Here is a 23,666-nt window from a genome sequence, read left to right on the forward strand (position 1 = left end):
TGTCAGTCCTTTTTTCATATTTTGTCTCTGAAGTTGCTTATTTCTTTTCTTCTATTTATGTTTTAATAATAACTTGGTTCTGTTAAGATTTACAAGGGGGCTTACAAGCAGAGCATCCAGGAAAAGCCTCAGCTCTCCTATAAGATAAGTCCTACAGCTGCTGTCATATCCCAGATCTCCTATTGGTGGGTTGACCAGCAGTTCCCAGTGTGGGCAGCACGCAATTGGCCAGTGCGGGATGGGCAGAAGTCAGCTGGGCCAACCTCTGTTTATCGCACACCAACGCCTCTCTTTGCCTTCTTTGGGGTACCGCCATATTCAGAGGTTCCAGCTACATCCGATCCTCTAATTAGTGTAATAGCGGATGGCTGTGGGGCATGCTGGGTAAGCACTATAAAAAATAACAGATGGCTACTTTCTGTCCCCCCTCTCATCTGTATTCTCGTCCTGAACCGAGTGGTAGTGGTGGGTTGAGTTGACGAAGTGGTGATTCCATTTTGCAAAGGGCAAAAATAATTGATAATTAAAGAACAAAACAAAACAAAAAAACTTTTAATTCACAATTCCCACTGCATTCTGTGTCGGTAATGATCTCGCACTTCAACCTCGCGCAAAAGGTGCTAGACAAACAAAACATAATAACACTGCGATTGCATAATGCGGGCTGTTGTCAGGAGCTGGCTGCATTTCCGTCTCGATTTCCTCTCTGCCCGAGCAGACGATTTAGTGGGGAGTGCTTGTATTGGAATGTGTCCCACAGGAGTGCCGCGGTCGCTGTGCAGCGCGCTGACACCCCTCTCCCCTTACAGACGAACTCAGCTGTGAATAATATGTATAGACAGAAAGCCGACTGGTCTCCATAGACACAGCCTCAACTCTGCATTCAGAGAGGGGGGGGGGAACGAAAGTCTTCCCTATCAGAAGACAGGCGTGTGTCATCTTTGTTTTCTTGATGACTTAACAGCTGCATCCCTCAGTCCTCGAAGATTTTATCCACTGTCCATCAGTTCCGCTTGATAATTAAGACATTTCCACCACCTAATGTAAATTTCGTAATCGCCTGGGCATGGCTAAAACGGCTCAAACCATGGTGCTATGAACACAATGCTTTTGAGACCTGAGGAACCACCCAGCCAGCACAGTTGGCGTGTGTATCAGTTATCAGTCAGTTTCTTCTGTGCATCAATGAGGGATATTCGTAGTAACAGAATGAAAACCTGCCCTTGTTTACAAGATCACATTCAAACATCACTTTAGAAAAACCAAAAAACAAACGAGAGAGAGAACGACTACAGCTGGGACAGGCAGTATAACACACAGACGCACGCACGCACGCACGCACGCACGCACGCACGCACACACACACACACACACACACACACACACACACACACACACACACACACACACACACACACACACAGACGCACGCACGCACACACACACACACAGACACAAGCACACACACACACACACACAGACGCACGCACACACACACACACAGATGCACGCACGCACACACACACAGACGCACGCACGCACACACATACACAGACGCACGCACGCACACACACACACACAGACGCACGCACGCACACACACAGACGCACGCACACACACACACACACAAATGCATGCAATCGCACACAGTGTATCGGTGTATGAGGATCACAGTTACCAAAGATTCCCTAGAGAACCCTAATGTTCGCCCCCCCCACCCCCTGCCGGCACAGACACACACACGCAGCCTGTGCCTGGAATGGAAAATGCGCTGGCACCATGCTGAACACCATGGCCAATTAATGACCACAAATCAGTACTGGTCGGTGGGACACACGTACTGAGCAGATGGATCACGCAGGCAATGCAAACGCACATGCTCTGAACCCACCGCAGACGGCCAGTGCTGGGCCAACTGTGCGCTGCCCCCCCCTGGGGAATTCCTGGGCCCAGTGGGCTATGACGCAGCCCCAGACTGCAACCAGCACCGTTTGGCCAGAAGAACCCAACCTGCCCTCTAAGCAAAGGCCTTCCTGTGTAGTCAGTAATATAACAATCCCCATTTTCCACACTCTCCAATGGACTATCATAGACATTCCTCACTGAAATTATGGCAGAGAGAGAGAGAGAGAGAGAGAGAGAGAGAGAGATAGCAAGCAAAGATACTGATGCTTATATATCTATATCATAATGGGCACCATGTACTGCCCACTGGCAACTGTTAATTACGCTAGCACTGCCAGACACTGAGACTGGACTCTGGGAGTAATGCTACAGATGGAGGTACAGAGATGGGCAGCAAACGCACACAATTGCATACACACACACACATCCTCACAAACACAATTACAGACCCACACTCAACCATGCTACAGAGTACTGGTCATAAGGAGGGGGCCAGTATGTACCTTCACTGGATGAATCAGCAGAAACGATACGCCGTAATGCGATTTTCTAACAAATTCATCTCCTACTGATCGCCAGTGTATCTGCAATATATTCCTGAAGGCATATATATTACTGAAGGACTACAGCCAGATATACAGGTTGTCAAAACGGTTTTCCCAGGGCCCAATGTTGCAATCCTTCAGATACAGGGCTAAGGAAAAGCTCAGGGCGCAGGGTGTATTGCCGGACACTGTGCGAGTCTTTAATATTGTCATCGAGCCGGCTGGCTCCGCTCCCAGCTCGGTGGCGGGGCACGTACGGTGCTGGTAGAGATATGGGGACTCCTCGGCATGAAATTCCATCAATGCTGGCTGTAACAATGTTGTCCAGAGTGGCTCAACACAGATATTCTACTGTAACATTATATCTGGTCCAAGTTCGATTCTAGCATACCGGGGTCATTTCCCATTCACTTTTCAGTTGAAAGCATAAATACAAACACGCTAGTTCACCTTGGCTGCTTGTAATTGACAGTTTCAGTCGTGCTTGCTGTAGCTCTCTGAATCAACGGGGAAACTGCTGTGCAACAATTACAATTGAAAAAACTGAATAAAAATGACACTGATATGTGCCGAGGTAGTTTTTTTCCTTCATTCCCCTTTGTGTTTAGTGCCACTATGTGTTCCGAGGTTTGGCAATGGCATTTTTCTCACCGCTTCGCTCGCAGTTCGTACTGTCGCTGTTACTGAGAGCAAACCGCGGCACAAAAGCAGAGCCTTACAGTCCCTAAAGAAATACAGCCAACCCACGTGGTCCATAACGGGCAGAACGTGTTGTAATTGAGCTTGACCCATGGAAACGTGCCGATTAAAACAAGAGATTTGGCAAAACAGCAGCCTTTCACACATTCACGCTACAGGAACACTATTCGTACATGGTCCCAAAGCCCGAATCCAACTGAGACCCAGCTCTTAAGATCTTGCTTGGCGTCTATTAACACAGACTCTGAAAGGCAAATTGGTTTTTGGGTTTCTGGAGGAAAAGGGAAAAAAAAGAAGCCCAAAAGAACCAAGTGTAAAGGTTCTTTTGACACTCAGAGGGGCTTCAACATTGCACTACATTAACTTCGCACCCTGGGAGGCTGTCCTGTTACCGTGCAGATTAATTAAGTATGTGGGGTGGGGGGGGGTCTTAATTACAGTGCTTATTAAATAAACACACTTTTGAAATATGGCGCGAGGCACTGTGTTCTCCAGGAGGATTACAAGGTTAATGGTGTTGGTACTTTTCTGGGGCTGTTAGCATGATTTATAAATACAAAAAATAAAAAAAGTCTAGGGTTTTCGATGGTATAAGAGGGCGGTTGTGTGGTATTACAAATATTTTTAAAAATAACTACAATAATGCAAAACCGTATCCGGAACCACTGTGATAACCTAGTGGTGGGTGATAGGAGCTGCTGCGGTGTCACAGATCGCAGGAGGGGCAGCTGCAGAGGGAGCATGACTAAATACAGGGATAGGAATAAGGCAAGGCTGGCCACGGCAATACACAGCACAGCAGCCTCAGGTTACCAGTAAGAACAGTCGTAGCCGGAGACACAGATAGATCGATAGGCGACAATGGTAGCAGCGAAGTAGGCCGAGTGTTGCTAGCAAGTGGCACAGCTGTAAAAAAACAAAAACATCTGGTGCATGCTCCCCCCCGCCTTGTAAATGCATGTGTTTGAGTATGTATCTTTGTTGGTTTTTGTTCCTTTGGAATCTTTTGTGGTGTTGTACTAAAATGAAGAACAAGCAGAACAGCCACTGGTAGCCAGCTTGTACAAGACAACTCCAGCACAAAACGGAGCAGTCACCAACACAGTCTGTGGATGAAGTACCCACATGAGCTCTATAGGTCCTGATGATTTCATCAAGTGTGCCTACTTACAACTCATAGGCAGAGAGAGGTGGATGGAGGGACTTGAATAGAGAAAGTTACTGAGAGGAGAGAGAAAGAGAGAGAGGGGAAGTCTAGCAGTATTGATCTCAGTCCAGGAGCGTTCTGATAAAAAGCTCCTTAGTGGCTCAGCAGACAGCAGATAAGCCACAGTGAAAGATCAAACAGGTGGGGGAAGGGAGAGGGTTGTGGTTTAGGGTTAGAGTTGGGCAATTTGGGGGGATGTAATTGCAAGGAGAAGGGGGTGTGTGGCAGTGGATGTGAGTGTGCGTGTGTGTGTTTGTGTGTGGTGAGTGGCAGTGCGTGTGCAGACAAGGGCGTCCTGCCAGTAAAAGCAAGGTTGCGGATCGATTTGCTGCCATGTTTAAGCTCTGGAGTGTGTAAAACCCCCCGATGGCTGAGAGTCAGACCTCACCTGTCGGGATGGCGCGTGTGACCGGCTGCCTCATTAGCCGCACAGGAGGTGGCGGTTGGTATGTAGCTGTCAGGCCTCTCAGAGCGTCAGGCCTCAGTGTGTGTGTATCGTCAACGTGGCTGACACTGACACGGTGTCGTACAATAATCCCCCCGGGACTGAGAGTGTCGGCAGAGTACGCACTCGAGAGAACCAACAAGACATGGCTGGCTGCTAATTGAGAACTCACCACCCCACCGTCCTCCCAGATCATCTCTGAGAGGATTGCAGTCTTCTGTCTCACAGCCCCTGTCCTCCACTCTCATTCAAACAGTGGGCACACTCGTCCCCTCGCCCCACTTGATGCCAGCACGCCAATGTCACCCAGAGTTCGACGAGGAGATGAAAGATGAGGGCCGATGGCTTTTTCATTCTCGCCGGGGGAGCCACTGTGTGTTCGCTTCCCTCAGATGTGAAATCCCACTTTCACCCCAGACATCAAGGAAGGAGATTGTTTGTCTTTGGCTTCAAACGGCCTTTATGTTCTTGGCAATGGAACTGATCGTTCTTAATAACAGAAGCAGGGAGGGAGGGGAGAGATAGCAGGCTTATTTTCTTTATATCTTTTTCCAAAAAGTTTGTCAACTGGTCCCACCACTCCCCGTTTTTTCCAGAGGCATGAAAAGTTGCCATCTAGTCTTGTTCACAGTGCGTACCCAGAATGCAACCCATACTGCCAAGACCTCCGACACTGAAACAGCGGCACCCCAAAGAAAATAAAGCGAGGCGTTGGTGTGTGATAAACTGAAGAAGGCACAGATGACTTCTGCCCATCCCACCCTGGCCAAATGTGTGCTGCCCAACCTGGGAAGTCTGGGTCAAACCCACCAATAGGAGAGCTGGGTTTGGAAAACAGCTAGAGCCAGGATACAGGGGCTGTAGTGTAGTGGAAGTCCTGACTGCGCACTCTTTAATACACTCTACTCTGAGAATAACACAATTTGTATTTTATAAGCATCCTTCCCCCTCTCTGTTGCTCTGTAAGCGTGGGGGGGGTCTGTACACACACCAATCGATCGCCCGATTAGATTCTGTGCTGCTGTCTGGAGACTTCCTGCTAACTAGGCAGCCGTAAGCATGTGGGGTCCTGGCAGGGCAGTGGTGGAGCTCTCCTCACTCTGTCCCTGTTCTGCATGTCGCCAGCACTGTGTCTGTGCCAGCTGCTAAGTGCTGTGCGGTTAGTGCAGTCACATCGATAAACAGACAATGGCTCTCTCACACTGATCTATAACAGGCTAGTCAAACTTTTGGGGATTTTTTGTATGTTTTTGTCGAATCAAGGTAAAGGTATTTCTCCCTCACCCTTCTACAACAAACAGGAATGTGTTGTACTGATTCTGTCAACCACCTGAAGGTTTTCAATTTCGGATTGTTGACTTGCCATTACCCATAATTCTCAGATAGGGGCTAGTAGTTGGGGCTTGTTGTTAGTCTCTCTCCAGTCATTTGTACCATCACGTAAGCACACACCGCTCAGAAGAGATGCCCGTGTTTCCATATACAGGCCCGCTTGATTTCAGTCCATTGCAATTAGTCAGATCGTGTTTCCTGGGAAGGCTGCAGAGTGACACTGACTGAAGTGATTGACACTTGACATTGAATAGCAGCTGCAGGGGGCTGTATTGATTAAATCAGCACAGTGGGGTGGAAGCAAGGGAACCAGGGAAGCTAACTATGTGTGTGATCAGTGGACTGGGTCTGCGTGTGGGGGGGTAATTGATTAATGTACTCTCTGTGTGTGCATCTGTGTGTGTGTGTGTCAGTGTGTGTGTGTTCAGGGTGCAGGTAGAGTCTGTGTGTGTTCAGGGTATGTATGTGAGATTAGGCAGTGCTCGATGCATGTGTAGCTGTACATCAAGGGGCTGCAGACTCACGCGTCAACATCCTCCATCAGGTCCAGCTTGCTGGGGAAGATCTCTGACAGCAGCACCCTGACAAATGGCAGACCCAGGGCCTGCAGCCGAGACTCCAGGTGCTGAGAGAGGGAGGGGGGGTAGAGAGAGAGAAATATTCAATGCCACCGAAAGAACAACACCCAATCAAATGCTTCAGTGTTTTGGCATTATAAAAATCAGCCTACTCAGTGACCCTCTGCATCAGGCTGTGCAGAATTCACCAGGCCAACCGGATAATGCTGTGATCGTGCCTTCTCCCTTTTGTGCTTGGTGTTTTTGCAACTGTGAGAATTCCCGTGCCTGTGTGCATGTGTGTGTGGGTTCAGCCCATGTGCAAAGAAATTAATAAGTTCATTGCAAAATATCAAATAAAAAAATCTATCCAATTAAAAGTCAAAAATAGAACAAAATACATTTATAAATAGAATCCTGCATATGTTCAGCTAAACATGTCTGCAATATACACATATTCTAATGTGGCAATACATTTCCTGTTTTGAAAGGAAGTGGAGGTGGTCAGACAGTCACCCAATCAAAAGTGAAAGGAAAAGCTAACTCGACAGAGGGTCCTTCTGGATTACCAGGGCAGGCAGCGGGAGGTGGGGGGGTTGAGAACCACGCGCCGAGAGCCGGGACACATCAGTGGTAATAGGGGGCAATAGCTGTAATCTGGAAGCTACAGCGGCTCATTATGCATTTAAAACAGTTTTCTTTTCTTCTTCAAATGTACTGAGGATCTGCAACAGACTACAGAAGGCAGAGCTCACTAATTGGGTCTCTGCTAAACGAGGCTGACACCGCACCAGCGAGAGCGCGGCCTCTGTCAGTCAGTCAGCGGGAGAGCGGCAGAGAGAGGGTAGCCGGCCTCGCTGCGGCGGGAAGAGCTGACACCGGTCGCTATAGAAGCAGTGAGGGGAAGCACGGAAGAGAAAGGAGATCAGGAGTCTGTAGCTGCAGAATGACTCGGCTGGCTGCAGTGTGTTGATGTATTCAGGGTCGCAAGTGTACGCATATGAGAGCAGAACAGTTTTTTGAAGTTTGCACTGTTGCAGACTTAAGGGGAACTCTGCTAGAATTTCATTGCTCCTGTCAGTCTGCGTGGGTGGTATGAGACGCAGACAGACTGCCATATATATACGCACTTCGAAACCCGATCTGGGTCAAAGATCAATTGTGCCTCTGTCTATCTATCTTTCAATCTTTCAATTCATCCAGGCCTATTCAAATCTATACTGTGCTGCACTGTGCTATACTGGGCCTACAAAGCCCCTTTACCTCAAAGACTTGGCGTATCGAATTTTATCCCTCCTGATCTTTTTTTTTTTTTTTGGTTCTGAAAAGCAAACACGCAAAAACAAAAATGAAAAAACAAACAAAAAAACAAAACAACCTATTTTCAAGTGAGACACTTGATCACGCTTGGCGACAAAAATCCTTGATCAAAAACCGAAGAACAAAGAAAATCCCCCTTTTCAAAACTACAAACAAACACCAGAGAGGGATCCAAGTAGAAGAGCGAGAGACAGAGACGCTGCTGGGAGACACAGAAGCAGCAAGACATACGAACAGGGGCCGCAGGGCAGGTTAAACAGACCAGATATCTGTGCATTGGAAAGGTCAGCAGCAGAGGGTAGACTTGTGCAAAATGGATCTGAGCTGTCATTTGTGAAGCCACCGACTGGGTTTCTGCATCGATTTGTCCTGTGGATTACAGCAGCCGTCAGATCTTTCAAGGTTAGTCAATCAGGTGACAGTTACTTTTATTAATCTTTGCTGTCTGACAAGCAGGCTGATAACTGATTGCAGTGATAGTAGTGGCCTGTTGACCTGTTAAAACCATACAGTCCAGACAGCGCTGCTTCTGCGACACTGACCGGCTAACTTGTTCCAGACTCCTGCAACCCTCCGTGTAAAGACATTTACCTAGCCAGCAGGGGAAGGGTTAATCCAGGCCCATGGTCGCCATGCTGACAGAAGCTTTAACGGAATATAAATCTCAACCCGCGTCCCGCCGGCTGCCAGCTGGACTGCGAGACAAATCGATGATTGCTCTGGCTGAATTATTGGGGGGGATTACAACAGAGTGGCGGCTGGAGTCATTACCCAGTGCTCCGTGCCTCCTTCTCTCTAACCCCCGCCCCCTCCTCCCCTAACCTGCCAGGAAGAAGGCCCCCCACTCCTCTTCTCCCTCCCCGTCTCTCTTCCAGGATAGAGTCAGACCACCATGGTCACAGTAGACCACACCCGCCCGGCCGAAGCCACTGCAATGCATCAATCAATGCGCTACATCAAGGGAGTCAATTAAGTCCGTTTCTCGTCTCCATCTCTGTGCCAGTGGTTGGTTTAACTGGAACTATTAAAAGGGTTTTGTTTTTTTTCCTTCTCTTCCAGATTCGTTAATCAAATCAGATTCTTCATCTTTAGGTTAGGCATATCATCTCTCCTTTTTAATGTTTCAGTACTGGCAGCTATAATAAAAGTACAGCAGAATGGTCCTCTCGCAGTAGAAAGGCAGCAAAAATACATCAGGGTAGTTCTGTTACAATCAAGATTATAAAGTCAGGTCAAAAAGTCCCTTATCACTTTAAGAAGAAACAAACCAAACAAAAAATGGGAGTTGCATTTTTGTCCCGGCCTGCTTCCATAAATCCGACCATGAGAGCATCTGGAGGCAGGGAAGAAGGCCAGGGAACAGGTCAGTTTGCAAGGAGGAGCGGGGTTTATTCGGTTTGTGTCTGCATGCTCACTCATAGTGTTAACAAAGGGCTTACAATAGCACCCAAAATTAAAGCAGAGGGAAAATCCAAAGGACCAGTTGTATTTGTTATTACACTCAATACATCTGCTTCTTCTGGTATATTACAAAGCACGAGTGAGGACGTCTTTAAAAACAGCGAGAGAGACATTTCCGGAGGTTAGCGATGGGAAGGAATATCTTACTTAAACTGCCACAGCAACATCAAGGGAGGTACAACACAATTCTTGCTCTTTAAATTGCCTTTAGATATTTTTTCGTGTGCTCCTACAGTTGCTGACAGTTCCAGACAAGTTGCTGTGTGTTTTGTCATTTTGTTGGCAAAATTGCTCTTGGCTTCACAGAGAAAGACAGGGTCAAAAACCCATAATTCTTAGGCCTGGTTTGTGGCATCAAGAGCGCTGGGAGGCAGGCGGGTATTGAGAAATAAATAAATAAATTGACATAATAATCACTTGAGACATGAAACAAATCAAGCACGGACTCTCCCACTGGTGGATCTCAGAGCACAGGGCTTTCCAAATAGAGGGAAGTAACACCTAGCACAAAAGGGAGGATGCCCCAACACAGCGTTTACAGTATATCGCAGTATTAGATTCCCCTTCCCTTTTCTCCATCACTACAGACCTGTCCTTCCACCAGTTGGTAGGATATTATCGTGCAGCAGGGCCTCATTTTCAGCTCCACGGAGCAGGTTGAGAGTCACTAACCCTCCACCCCCCTCTCCACTCTTCCCATGTTCGTCAATTATTCACACCTGGGCTTAATGAGCTGTGTCCCTTTGACGAAGATGCAACTAATTAGATATCAGTTAATTGCCTGCAACAGTGACGGACGGTGTAATAGAGCCCCGTGGGTCAGCTGGTGCTGTGTTTTTCAGGAGAGAGGGAGGAAGAGCAAAGGGGGCAAGGGGGAGAGGGAGAATGGGGAATGGAGAGAGCGGGAGGGAGAGGAAAAGGCAGAGGACAGCAGAGAGGAGAGAGGGAGGAGCGAGCGGGAAGGAGATGGGAGAGGGAGAGAGAGAGAGAAAGAGGGGGAGATGGAGAGAGGGAGAGTGACGTTAGGGGGAGAGAAGGTGAGAGGGAAGGAGGGTAGGCAGAGAGAAAGGGAGAGGAGAGGAGAGAGGCAGGGCTGGGAGAAAGAAGAAAAGAAGAGAAGGAGGGTGTGGGGAAATAATGGAGGGGAAGAAAGATAGGAGAGAGGGAGGATGGGAGAGGAGAGGACAGAGAGATGTGTGCCTGGGGCTCACCTCCAGGATCTTGGGGCTGCCCTGCCTGCCCAGCGTGCCCAGGACCAGCCCCCAGCGGCGTGCGCGTTGTGCCGTCTCGATGGCCCGCTTCCGAACTGCCCGCATCTCAGCGTGGTCATAGTGCTCCCGTGAGAACACCTTACTGTACGGGTCATACCTGGACAAACACACACAGTTAACAACCCAGGACACACACAATCAGTTAACAACTAGGGACACACACACACAAACACATTTAGGAACCCAGGAAGACATACAGTTAAAAACCCTGTACACACACCCCCTTTTAACCATTATGTACACACACACACACACACACAAACAGTTAACAACCCAGGACACACACACAACACTGATGCAGTCTGTCAATGCACTGCACACTCTGTCAGAGCACTGATACACACTGAACTAGAGTGAGGATTTGCACAGTCTGTTAAGACTTATAAACTATATGCAGCTGAAGTACATATGCAGTCTATCAATGTACTGATGTGCAGTCTGTCATCAAACGGCACGCAGAGGCAGACGCACACACACTGACTGCTGTCTGTCCATGCACTGATACCCACACTGCCAGTCCAGTGACGACACAGACACACACACACACACACACACACAGACACAGACACAGGCAAATGCATCACGTTGTCAGTGCACCGATACTCAGTTTGTGAATTTTATGCTATATACACACACACACACACACTCTCTCTCTCTATGAATGAACTGGCACACTTTCGCTGACAGAGGCGCTGAAGTGAGACGCACCATGGACGCACTAATACACACGCACACTGCTAATCAACTGGCACTGAAAATCTGACAGCGTACCATGCACTGCAGGCTGCGCATACAAAACTGCATAACTCAGCAAGATACGGCGGGAGGGGGGGATGGGGGGTGCACCGTGGAAGCACTAGTCGTTAGAGCTGGGGTTGTCACCATGGGCTCATAACTCTTTGATGCTTCGGCACGACACCGCTTTGGCGAATTAAAAGTAATGGGGGTGGGAATTGATTCTTAATTTGGCGTTTCTCGTGCTAATTAATGTATTGCGCTACTCTGAACAGAGCGTGTGCGTAATATCAATCAGCTCGGCTCGCTCTGATTGGCGGCAGGAACAGGGATCAGTATTTTTTTATTTTTTTAGTTGGGGGATCAGGGGAAAGTGTTCAGATTAGGGGAGTATATCAATGTAGTTATTGATTTAAAAAAAACATGGTCAATTAATTGTAAGAACTAATCCAATCAACCTCTCAATGTACGCAGGGGGTTAATGTGTCGATGTCTGTGTTAGTTTCCTTCAGATCAGGGCAATTTTAAATACCAGCCCTGTCTCAAAAGTAGGAACTAGGTGGCAGCATTAGTTAGCAATGAGAAAGTGGGAGGGACAAGGCAGTGAGAGGAGAGAGAGAGTCTGGGATACAATGCTTTGTGTCTTACCTGTACGCAGGTGTGTCTGGGTTTGAGATCATGATCGACTCCAGGTGGAAGCGTCCGTCTCCCAGGTAGCTGTAGAGAAGCACATGCACACAGCGTCACACAGCGAGCTCATGTCTTACAGGTAGAACAGTAAACCGCACGACAACCCCTGCTCTTTCATAAGAGCTGGGTTCGGTGGGACTCGTCTCAGGAACAGCGCCCGCTTGTGGCTGACTTGTGAACTCCACTAGAAACCGATTATTCTTCTATTAACTCCAATCTGATAGATCTCAGTCTAATGAAATACTCGACGCCACGCAAGGAGAGCTATTCCTCTATTGGAATTGTGTGCAACTCCTAATGGTGACTCTGCTGCTGTGATTTATATAATGATTTTACCCAGGCGGTTACAGGAGTGCGTGCCAAGGCAGATGCTACCAGGTTTCCTTTGTCTTAACTCAAGGACTCGGTTCCAATTACACCGGCGGCTCCGTGTTATCTCTCAGTGAGAACTATTAGTGCTCTCCGTTATCTCCCTAACCCCCCCCACCCCTCCTCTCCCCTCAGCACCCTGCACAGATGCTCGATTTTGCTCAGTTGCAGTTTTGCCAAGGCCTTGACATTAGAAACGCATTTGAATATCTGCTTTTTGCTCACTGATTCAGCAAATAATTATTTTCAGTGATACATATCTATACATACAAACAGCGGCCCCCTTCCACGCCAGCATTCCCGAGGCAACCCAGGTTCAACAGGCCTGTGTCGATGCTCTCCTACCGCCATCTCACACACATATGTATTTAATTAACACAAAACAAACATTTGTAGAGACAGCTTTGATCTTTGTCTCTGCAAATCACGTTAGCCATGTCTGTTGATATCTGCGTTCACCCGCTCACATCAGTATGTATGTCATGCTTCACGTCTTTTGATTGGCTACGGATGGACCAGTAGTTAATTCGGAAACTTGCCAAGGAGTGCCAAGTGCCAAATTTGGTCATCGGAATTTAAAACATTAACCGCGATACTTTGTAGGCCACGTGTCAGGTTTACGATATAAACAGATCAACTGTGATATATCGTTAGTTAATCAGTGGGAGCCAACACTTGCCGAGGCCGGCCGAGTGCCAAATATGGTAATCAGAAATGAATACTCTGTAATTCACGTCTGTTTCCGATGAAAACAAATCAGCCGCAATGACATATTGGTAGGAAAATGTCATCTAGCGAAGAAACCGGCCCGACAGAACTTGGCACCAGCTCCTTATGTCGGACCCGGGGTCAAAATAACCTGATCACATTGGGTTTCACAGTTAGGCCTCCCCTTAGCCTTCATGGCTGCTGTATCCCCAGAAGGGTCACTTCTGTAACACATTTTGATAGATGGCCAGAGAAATACTGTGCCATTCATCTCCTCCAGATTAACCCAGACATGCTCTATCTAAGGAATTGTGGTCCGGACTTTGAATGGGCCGTGGAATGTGATCGGCGCTGTACATTCCCCCCCCGATCCTGCTGCCTTACACCCCCAGCTTTGCCACAGTGTGTGTTGACGTGGCGGCAGAGATGAGGGAAGGATCATTAGATTTCATCAACGCTGGCAGCCAAAATGTCACAGTGCGTATTGGACACACATTGTCTATCCCTGTCATTAACATGAACCTGTCTGGGGAATAACTGATAGAACAGTCTGTGGTAAAGTGCCCAGGACACACTAATGGCTCAGACTGCCGCTGTGCTGACAGAGCGCCAGTCCTGGGGGGGCCGCAGGTCCTCTGCTTTTCATTCCAGCATCAGCTCCTCAATTAATTTAATTGATCCAATTATTTGCTCAGCTGGACACATTTAACTCCCCCCCCCCACATACTTGCCCCCTTTTCTCTCTCTCTCTCACTCTCTCTCCGAGGTCTGATACCTTAAAAATATGCAAGTGATTCTAGGTACAGTTGGCTATAAAACACTGACGCCCCCTGGAGAGGAAAGTGGATCAAACAATTAAAACTGATAATTAGGCCCAATTAAGTTAATTGATGGATTTGGGGTGGATTGAAAATGTAGAAGACGGCACAGCCCAGCTGACTCCATTGTGGTCTGCCTATCATGAGTTTACCACTTTCAAACCTACTGCCTCGGTAGGGTAAAACTACCACTCATCCAACACAGCCCACTACAATGGGGGGGGTGGTGGCTAATCCAGAAATGGAGTAAACTCAATTCGATCCATCTTGTGCCCATTTGTAATGTTTTGCCTCTCTAAATGCTTTCTTTCTTAAGTATACCATTTATCTGAGCAAGGCGGGGGCAAAAAAAGATGCCTATGGCCTTTAACAAGAGTGTCTTATTAAAGTAGAGGGCATCTGTTACCGATCTGGTATCTGAAGGCAACGCTAATCCCACAGTGGCGTTTATTCAGAGCGAAGGGGGACACATTCGGTAGCACTGAACTATAAGGCCCAACCTCTGCTACATGTAGGCCTGATTAAGCCATTGAGGGGTGTTTATTTAGAGTGATTCTGTATACATCTGACAAGGTTTTCTGAACTAGAGGGCCCACCCTGAGCTTTCCACACCTGCCCCGAGGCTTAACTTGCCCACTCCGGCACATGTGTCTCCCCACATCCCAGAACTTCTCCATGACAATGGGAACGCTTGCCAGCCAGCCCAGCAACGGACTGTGGCTCTGGGCCCCAGCAGGCAGGGTTGTCTCCACTTAATTAAAATTTATAGATCTTACAGCATCCATATTGTCTGCCATATATTGATGCTATAAATCACGGAGAAAAGGCAGGCCGCGCAGCCGCTGACTGAGGCCGAGAGGTGTCCTCTCGACTGCCATAGGGCTCCTGAGGCTCACTATAGCCCTGGCTGTGTAGTGCCTTGTAAAGGAAAGGCAAGACACACTTACACTCTTACAAAAAAACACACACACTCTCTCACTCTCTCTCTCTCTCTCGCTCACACACACACCTGCTCCCACGGTGTCAGTTCCAGCCTGCACTCTCATAAAGAGAGTCTGTTTGCTGTGCCGCACTGTGTGACAGTTCAGTGTTTTATTTGAGTCAATTACCTATCCTGGAAATCAATTAAAAACTACAGCCTGGGAATAACATTACTATAGTATGATGCTGTACTAAAAAATGAAACGTCAGTTAATGCCAATTATTTAAATGAGCTACAGTAAACCTTGTATTCAAGGGCCCTATTATATATCAATACTACTACTGTGTCATACACACATTATATATTATATACAGTCTTTAGAACTTCTTTGGAAATCATCTTCGCTGAAAGTACTGAAACCACACAACCCCCAACTATAGACCCTCTTGTATGTCCCTTTACGTGCACTGTGACTGTAGGTGATATCTAAATAGTCCCACTTTACACTGTAGCATTTTTCTATGTTTGTTTGTGTTCCTGGGTTGGTGGGAACTGTTTGGCTTGGGTTCCAAGTGACAGGGAAGGCTGACCGAGACCCAAATGGCGGTTCAGTTCTCAGGGAGTCGAGCTCCGGCGCCGGCCTGTGTATCAGGAGGAATTTTCCCCGCAGTCTGGCAGCGGAGTGATCTCAGAGCCGCGCCGTCGCTCCTGCAGACCCGGTGCAGCACGGTGAAGTGGAGCCAGCAGTTCTGAGGGTCTTGAAATGAACTGCAGCTATCTTGCAGGAGATAAAAATAGGATGCATCCTGACAGCCCTGTCTGTCTCTCTCCCTCTATGGCTTTGTTTGATCTGAGTGTGTGCCAGGGCTGGGGAAGCTGGCTGGTGATGGGTACATTTATAGTGTCTATGAAAGAATCTGTGACATTCAGGATGATTGCACAACTCCAAGCACAAAAGGGCACAGCCACAACCACTGATGGATTATGTACTGTATGCCACTTATAATATCCGTTACATGTGCGCTGCTGTTGTGTTTGTAGGGTTCCACAAAAACACCTTTAGAGAGAAAAAAAGAGGAATAAGCCTTATTGTATTTATATAAGGGAGGGGACCTGGTGCTCAGATCTGGAGTCATTATTTAAAAGCTTCCCCTGGGGCTGTGTAGATAAAGGGGACCGGATTAGGCAGCCAGGCTCCCTGATGGGATTAGAGTAGTAAAATGAAGGAGAGATGGGGGGGCAGGATTATGTAGCGATCCAGACTCTGGTGCCTGTTTGAGATGCCCTGGTGTCAGAGAACGGAGAAGTGAATGGGGGCGAGTTGGGCAGGGTCCCTGGGGGGATTAGTTCAGAGCAGGAGAGAACCTCCCACCCCCCCATCCCCTTGGAGACACTGCGGCTGGAGGACCAGGGGGGGCTGTGTAAGAGGGGCCCAGTGCAGGATCAGTTCCCAGGCCTTTGATGGTGGCGCCCCTTGGGAGGGTATTGATCAGGCTGTGAGAGAATTAGCAGCTCACCGCTGGGCCTTGCTCCTTGGCTTCATTAGTGTAACAAGCTTCTCTCTCTCCTCAGCAGGATCGTGCCCCCCCCCACTCCACACACCCCCCTCTCCCTCCAACACATCAAACGTCAACACCGTGACGCAGGCAGGCGCACACACGCGCACACGCACACATCACAGGTGTGACACAGACAGACACACACACACACACTCTGTCTTTGTAGAGACGTCCCCACAATGATCTGTCCTCCAAAACAGTTGATACTGTGATAATTATCCAACTACATCAAAGGCACACAATGAAAACTGACATGGGGCGAAAGATACTTTGTTTAAAGAGGTAACACAGATTGATTGTAACAGTTTGTTCTAATTGTCTTCAATTAACTTAATTCTCTATATGCGCATGTTCCAGGTCAAATAGGTAATTTTACAGATGTTGTACCTACACTCACCTAAAGGATTATTAGGAACACCATACTAATACTGTGTTTGACCCCCTTTCGCCTTCAGAACTGCCTTAATTCTACGTGGCACTGATTCAACAAGGTGCTGAAAGCATTCTTTAGAAATGTTGGCCCATATTGATAGGATAGCATCTTGCAGTTGATGGAGATTTGTGGGATGCACATCCAGGGCACGAAGCTCCCATTCCACCACATCCCAAAGATGCTCTATTGGGTTGAGATCTGGTGACTGTGGGGGCCAGTTTAGTACAGTGAACTCATTGTCATGTTCAAGAAACCAATTTGAAATGATTCGACCTTTGTGACATGGTGCATTATCCTGCTGGAAGTAGCCATCAGAGGATGGGTACATGGTGGTCATAAAGGGATGGACATGGTCAGAAACAATGCTCAGGTAGGCCGTGGCATTTAAACGATGCCCAATTGGCACTAAGGGGCCTAAAGTGTGCCAAGAAAACATCCCCCACACCATTACACCACCACCACCAGCCTGCACAGTGGTAACAAGGCATGATGGATCCATGTTCTCATTCTGTTTACGCCAAATTCTGACTCTACCATCTGAATGTCTCAACAGAAATCGAGACTCATCAGACCAGGCAACATTTTTCCAGTCTTCAACTGTCCAATTTTGGTGAGCTTGTGCAAATTGTAGCCTCTTTTTCCTATTTGTAGTGGAGATGAGTGGTACCCGGTGGGGTCTTCTGCTGTTGTAGCCCATCCGCCTCAAGGTTGTACGTGTTGTGGCTTCACAAATGCTTTGCTGCATACCTCGGTTGTAACGAGTGGTTATTTCAGTCAAAGTTGCTCTTTTATCAGCTTGAATCAGTCGGCCCATTCTCCTCTGACCTCTAGCATCAACAAGGCATTTTCGCCCACAGGACTGCCGCATACTGGATGTTTTTCCCTTTTCACACCATTCTTTGTAAACCCTAGAAATAGTTGTGCGTGAAAATCCCAGTAACTGAGCAGATTGTGAAATACTCAGACCGGCCCGTCTGGCACCAACAACCATGCCACGCTCAGAATTGCTTAAATCACCTTTCTTTCCCATTCAGACATTCAGTTTGGAGTTCAGGAGATTGTCTTGACCAGGACCACACCCCTAAATGCATTGAAGCAACTGCCATGTGATTGGTTGGTTAGATAATTGCATTAATGAGAAATTGAACAGGTGTTCCTAATAATCCTTTAGGTGAGTGTATATCTAGTGCTGCATTTTGCTGACCTATGCGTCAATACATTAATACTTCAATACATTATATATAATGCTACAAAAGTGCACTATATACAGGTAAGTGCTCAGTTGAATAATACCCCTTAAGTTTTCAATAACTTAATAAATATACCAGTTTTCCCCTTAAGTGGTGCATTGACTTCAGTGCGTGACACTGTTTTGTGCAACACACTTAAACAACAGTTTGTGTCCTTAGAAAGTCTCCCACCATCACTCTTCTATTGCCACGGCCTGTAGCCATATCAGCGCAGCACCGCAGCCAACTTAACTCGGCTGTACACGGCTGTTTGGCACAATCTCGCATAAAGACCCTCGCTGTGTATTGCATTATGCGTGTGTGTGTGTGTGTGTGTGTGTGTGTTCATGTGTGTGTGTGAGAGTGTGTGAGAGTGCAGCCTCTATGTAAATCTCGGCACGGCCCTGAGTTACGACACGGCGAATAGCTACAGCACCTGAGGGAGAGCAGCGCCGCAGTTTCATTAAATAAATCTCACTCAAACAGCCTTTTATTTAAAACATTCGGCTGACAGCTTTACAGTCAGACGTTATTTAGAGTCGCAGCTTTCGTGATCTCGCCCCTCCGCCCTCCCCTGCCTTCCCTTCTACCTCTACCGCCACCCCCCACCCACAATCAGCTGCAGCGGTACCACAGCAGTGCTATCTGTGCTATAGCGGTATCAGAGGCGTTGTGGGTCAGGTTCCTCCCCAGCTCTCAGTCAGTCATGGCCAATAATTGGTTTATTTGACTAATTGGTCACAATTCAGTGGCAGAATCCTCCGTTTCCTCAGATGCCCCAGATGTGGGTAGTCAGGCTGATCCGGTACAGGAGTCATTGTGGCATCACTTCCTGTCTTGCTTCTCATAAGTGGACTGCCCCTGTATTATCATTTTCGTCTTGTTGTAAGTGCTTTGAGATGACTGCTTTTAAAGGCGATTTATAAAATTGCTTATTATTATTATTATTATTATTATTATTATTATTATTATTATTAACAGCTGTCTCCTCTCATTTCACCAGTTTTCCCTGTTAAAAGTTTTTGCATTGGCCTGTGCTTCATAACAGCCACTGTACTTACTGCAGCTACCGTCCCAAACTCGGCTGTATAACGAATAAGAAAAGTGGTAAATGATGAAAGCCTGTTCTAAAATTTGCCTGTTTTTCTTTTTCCTCTTGTGCAAGTGCCAACCATTAATAATGCATCTTATTTAATTGCCTGCGATATGCAAAATACTTTGCCTCGAGGAAGATGTTGGAAAATTATGCACATTTTGTTTGATTCCAACAATATAGTGTAGATGAGCCATCTTGACACAGAGATGAGTGAGATGGAGGGAGAGAACAGATACAGATTGGAGGGGGAGAGAAAGGGAGCGACGGGGAGGGTGAAGAGAGAAGAAGGAGCGAGGTGGTGGGACAGACAGAGAAAGAGAGAGATCTAGACTGAAAGACAACCGCCTAGAAAGAGACGGAGTTATCCTGGCGTGGAGAGAGACCCAGACACAGAGAACGACAGAGGGAGGGGAGAGAGACAGACAGAGATGGAGACAGAAACAGATTTCTACAGAGATGGAGACGGACAGACAACCAGATAGAAAGATCTGAGCCCAGACCTGCCGAACTCGACCGTTGTCTGTCGGTCTCCATCTCTGTAGAGATCTAAAGAGACGGATTTAGAAAGAGAGATACAACTCATTGTGTCCTGCCAATCAAGGCCTTTACAATTTGCTTCTGAATTCGAGGGAGCGACTGCCGAACTCGCAGCAGACAGAGGGAGACGGAGAGAAGGCTGACAGAGGGACAGGCGGAGACAACCGGACAGGCACTCACATGATCGCATCGACGGGCCTCTCCAGACGGGGGGACGTACAGCCTAGGATCTCCCCAGGAGACAGGGGCCGACACTGGGGCACGAGCACATCATAGTCCGGCCGTAGCGCCGCACTCGCAGACTGGGGGGAGCAGAGAGAAAGAGAGAGAGGAAGTCTAATTATGATTAGGCTACATCGCAGACGTCTTTATCCAAGTGCCTGATGTGATTTAGACAGGACAGTCAACCGTTTGTAATGAACGGCTCACTCTCACGTCAAGTCTGCATACAAGAAAGACCGCAAGTTAATAACCGTAATAACCCTGATATGATTTCCTTTCTCATGAACCAGATAAAATGAACACAACTACATCAACTACAAAACCTGAGGTGGGGAAAAAAAATTCATCCCACAAAACTCTTAAATGTTTGTTTCTTTCTCTGTCTTCCTGTTAGCTTGTTATTTTCCACTAGGTTGCGGAACGTCTGTGCAGCACACAAAATTACAGCTCTCATTCGTTCTGAGGAGAATATAGATAAAATGTGTCACAGCACGAAAATAAATAAATAAATATGACACTCTGAGTTAATGTTCGGGGAGTATGAAACTAAAACAATACCTGAATATGCATTTACATTATTGTGTTATTATGACTCTTCTTACTCAGGGTTCCACTGAAAATATGAGACTTTTTCTCTCCTTGGATATTTGAAAAGTGTCTATGGCACAGGGAGGAAGAGGAGGAGGAGGAGGAGATAGCGGAAGGGGGCAAAATAAAGAGCTTATCAATCTCACTCTATTTCCCCGATTGATTCCTGATCGCCGCACTTTGACAAATAACGATCTGCAGACACCCCACCAGGTCGAACGGTCTCCAAATCCTGAGCTGTCACCCAATGTCCTGTCACTGTGGGCAACTGCATGTGAAATCGACGCACAAGACTGGTCTGTGCAGGTCCAGTCATTGATCCTGTACACTCGATGACTAACATGGACCCAGCTTCCCTTCGCCAGTAATAGACGTACCAGAGCTTGCATTTCTGAAGCGCACAGTGATGTACATATTGGGCTTACTCTTTTGGTGAGACTTTTGGTGCACCTGTCAGTCCTGTTGCCGGAGGTTTCGTAGTAGGATTCGTGTGGCATCGGTGATGTTCAGGGACAGGGTACTCTCTCTAGCTGACCAACTGCTAAACAAAGAGTGTCCGTTTTCCCTGTTTTCTCAGAGCTGAGCTATTTCACCGAGAGCCGGAGACAGTGAGCATCAAATAATAAACTCCAATTAGACATCTCTCAGATTGGCAAACAGCCCCCACTGTGGAGCGAAGAACGCCCTCGTTCACCGGCACCCAAGTCTTTGCTTGTTTATTTATTTTCTTGCCTATTTAAAACATGATTCCGATGCTGATTTTGCCAAAGGGGAGGAGGGCGATCGTTGCTTTTGCTTGTTAATGAAACTGAGCGAGATGTGGAGGGTGGGAGTGTATGGGGGTGGGTGGGATGAGTTTTTGTCCTCAGTCCGCGTCTCCCTCACCCCCCAGCCCCCCACCCCCCCACCTTCCAGGTCAGCGCCCCCCGCCCACACTCCCGGTTAGAACACTGACTCCCAGCATGCTCTACCTGGGGGAGAAGAGACGCACACACTTCCTCCTCACACACATGACTCACGGAGCAGAAAATAGAACAGGGCACGGAGTGCGGAGCGGAGCGCACAAGACAAAAGCACACAGCGCCGTTTATAACATTAATAAAATGAAACAAAAAGAAAAAGAAAAACAAATAAGTTACGTAAAACCACCCAATAGACTAAATAAATCAGATGAAAACTTTATCATTTTGTCTTTTCTTCATCCTTTATTTGATTTCTGTCAGCGTAAGTTTAAAATAACAGTTGTTTTTATAGACCCCACCTTCTGCCCACCCGAAGACGCACGCACAGAGACCTCTACACAGCGAGGAGCACACTCTCATACACATGCCAATATGAAGCGCAACACAGAGAGGCTGCCTGTGGGAGCCCTGTTGGATTAAAAGAAGCTGCCTTTTGGAGAAAGGTGGGGGACACAACACCAAGCACCATAGCTAGTGTGCACAAACACCAGTATCTAGTTAACTTGACTGTGTATGCACATTTGAGTTTTGAAGTGTTTTTGTTTTGTTTTTATGGTGTTAGGGGTCTGTACAAGGTCTGAGGGGGTGTAGAACCAATCTACCGAACTACTATTATTACAACTAGTAGTAGCCTGATAGTGGAAACTGAATCTCTGGGTTCGTTGAAGAAAAAAACGAAGGGAATTCTGGGATTGTTTACGTGGTAGAAAGCAATTGAGCAAGCTGGCCCTGACTGGAGCCCATTCCTATTATTATTATTATTATTATTATTATTATAAACCTTTCTGATTATTGTTCCGCTTTCAGGAGCTACAGAGAACAGATGGACTTCAATATGAAAACAGCTGCCTGACAGGTTCAGACAGATAGATGCAGGGAGGTGAGGGGTGAAAGGTCAGAGGTTACCTGCAAGGCTGCCACAAACTGAATGGTGCTGACGAGGGCCAGGCTGGAGCCGGCGGTGAAATTGAAGCGCAGGGTGTCCAGGAAGTGGGCCGTGTCCAGCTGGATGTCCACAAACACGTAAAGCATCTTAATGCCGGCCGTGGAGTCGATTGGAACTGCAGAGAGAGAGAAAGACAACTGTCAAGAATAATTTTTAGTTAATCCAGATGACCCTCAGTTCTCCTAACACCAGAGCCTCCCCGTGGCTTCTCAGGTGCTTTCTGGGTTGAAATCAGACCCAATCACACCAGTCCAATCGTGCCTTGGACTTGGTCTTTGCTGTAAAAAGAAAAACCCTCCATCTATTCCGAAAAAGGGAAGGAGATGTGTAATTATTATTAATATCTCTCATTTCACAGCCCATTGCATAGGCAGCGGAGCTCGAGTGCGCTGGAGAAGTGGTGGGGGACACTGACAAAAAATATATAAATAAAAGAACAGAATTTGAAAGGAAGAAAAAAAAAAAAGAAAGAGAAAGTCACCAGGAAAGAAAACACACCTGTCAGTTGCTTCCGACAACAAAGCAAAAGAAAACTAAACTGGAATCGATAGGCACACCGATCCAATTAGCCGGCCTAGCAGAGAGCACTTAGTCACTGCAATTACGTGAATAATAACAGCAGAGGAGGCATTGACCGCGGGCTGAGACTCAAGCTTAATTAAATCTGCCGTCTCTACGCAGGGCTCGGTGTGTGTGCCGGGTGATTTGCACGATTGTGTGTAATGGGTCCGTCCACCAACCCTCGCGAAGTCCACTTCCAGCCTCCGAACATCCATCTTCCGTTTTTACGGCCACGGCACTGCATCCTCACTACGCTCTGTGTACTCTGAGTTCTAAAGTAAGCACCCATCCCATCAATGAGAACAGATCAGCTGTGGTGTGGTGCGTAATGTAATGAGTGTAGATTATGGAAAGGGTGGGACAAATTAAAAAACTGAAAAACTAAAAACTGAGCAAATGATGTGGTGTTAGCGCCAGCTCCGTTTTGTGGTTAGTGTTGTGTCCAATACTGTAAACGTCTCGGCCTGAAGGCTGCATATGCATACATGGAAGCAAGCACGAGTGTGTCTACATTACAGTGTCAGACACTCATATAGGATAACACGCTTG

At 47.3% G+C, this 23,666-nt stretch overlaps 1 protein-coding gene across 1 annotated transcript in view; it reads right to left on the reverse strand.

Moving 5' to 3' along the window:
• dph1 (diphthamide biosynthesis 1) overlaps nucleotides 1-23,666 on the reverse strand; it is an 85,278-nt gene that overhangs the window by 11,196 nt on the left and 50,416 nt on the right. The window contains exons 5-9 of the mRNA XM_066695309.1: nucleotides 22,517-22,671; nucleotides 20,019-20,140; nucleotides 12,126-12,194; nucleotides 10,683-10,839; nucleotides 6,658-6,758 (exon numbers count right to left, since the gene is read on the reverse strand). Of these exons, the coding sequence (XP_066551406.1) occupies nucleotides 6,658-6,758; nucleotides 10,683-10,839; nucleotides 12,126-12,194; nucleotides 20,019-20,140; nucleotides 22,517-22,671 (604 nt within the window). The remainder of the gene's footprint in view (nucleotides 1-6,657; nucleotides 6,759-10,682; nucleotides 10,840-12,125; nucleotides 12,195-20,018; nucleotides 20,141-22,516; nucleotides 22,672-23,666) is intronic.

The sequence above is a fragment of the Amia ocellicauda genome, chromosome 22 (assembly GCF_036373705.1).
Source record: "Amia ocellicauda isolate fAmiCal2 chromosome 22, fAmiCal2.hap1, whole genome shotgun sequence".
Taxonomy (NCBI): Eukaryota; Metazoa; Chordata; class Actinopteri; order Amiiformes; family Amiidae; genus Amia; species Amia ocellicauda.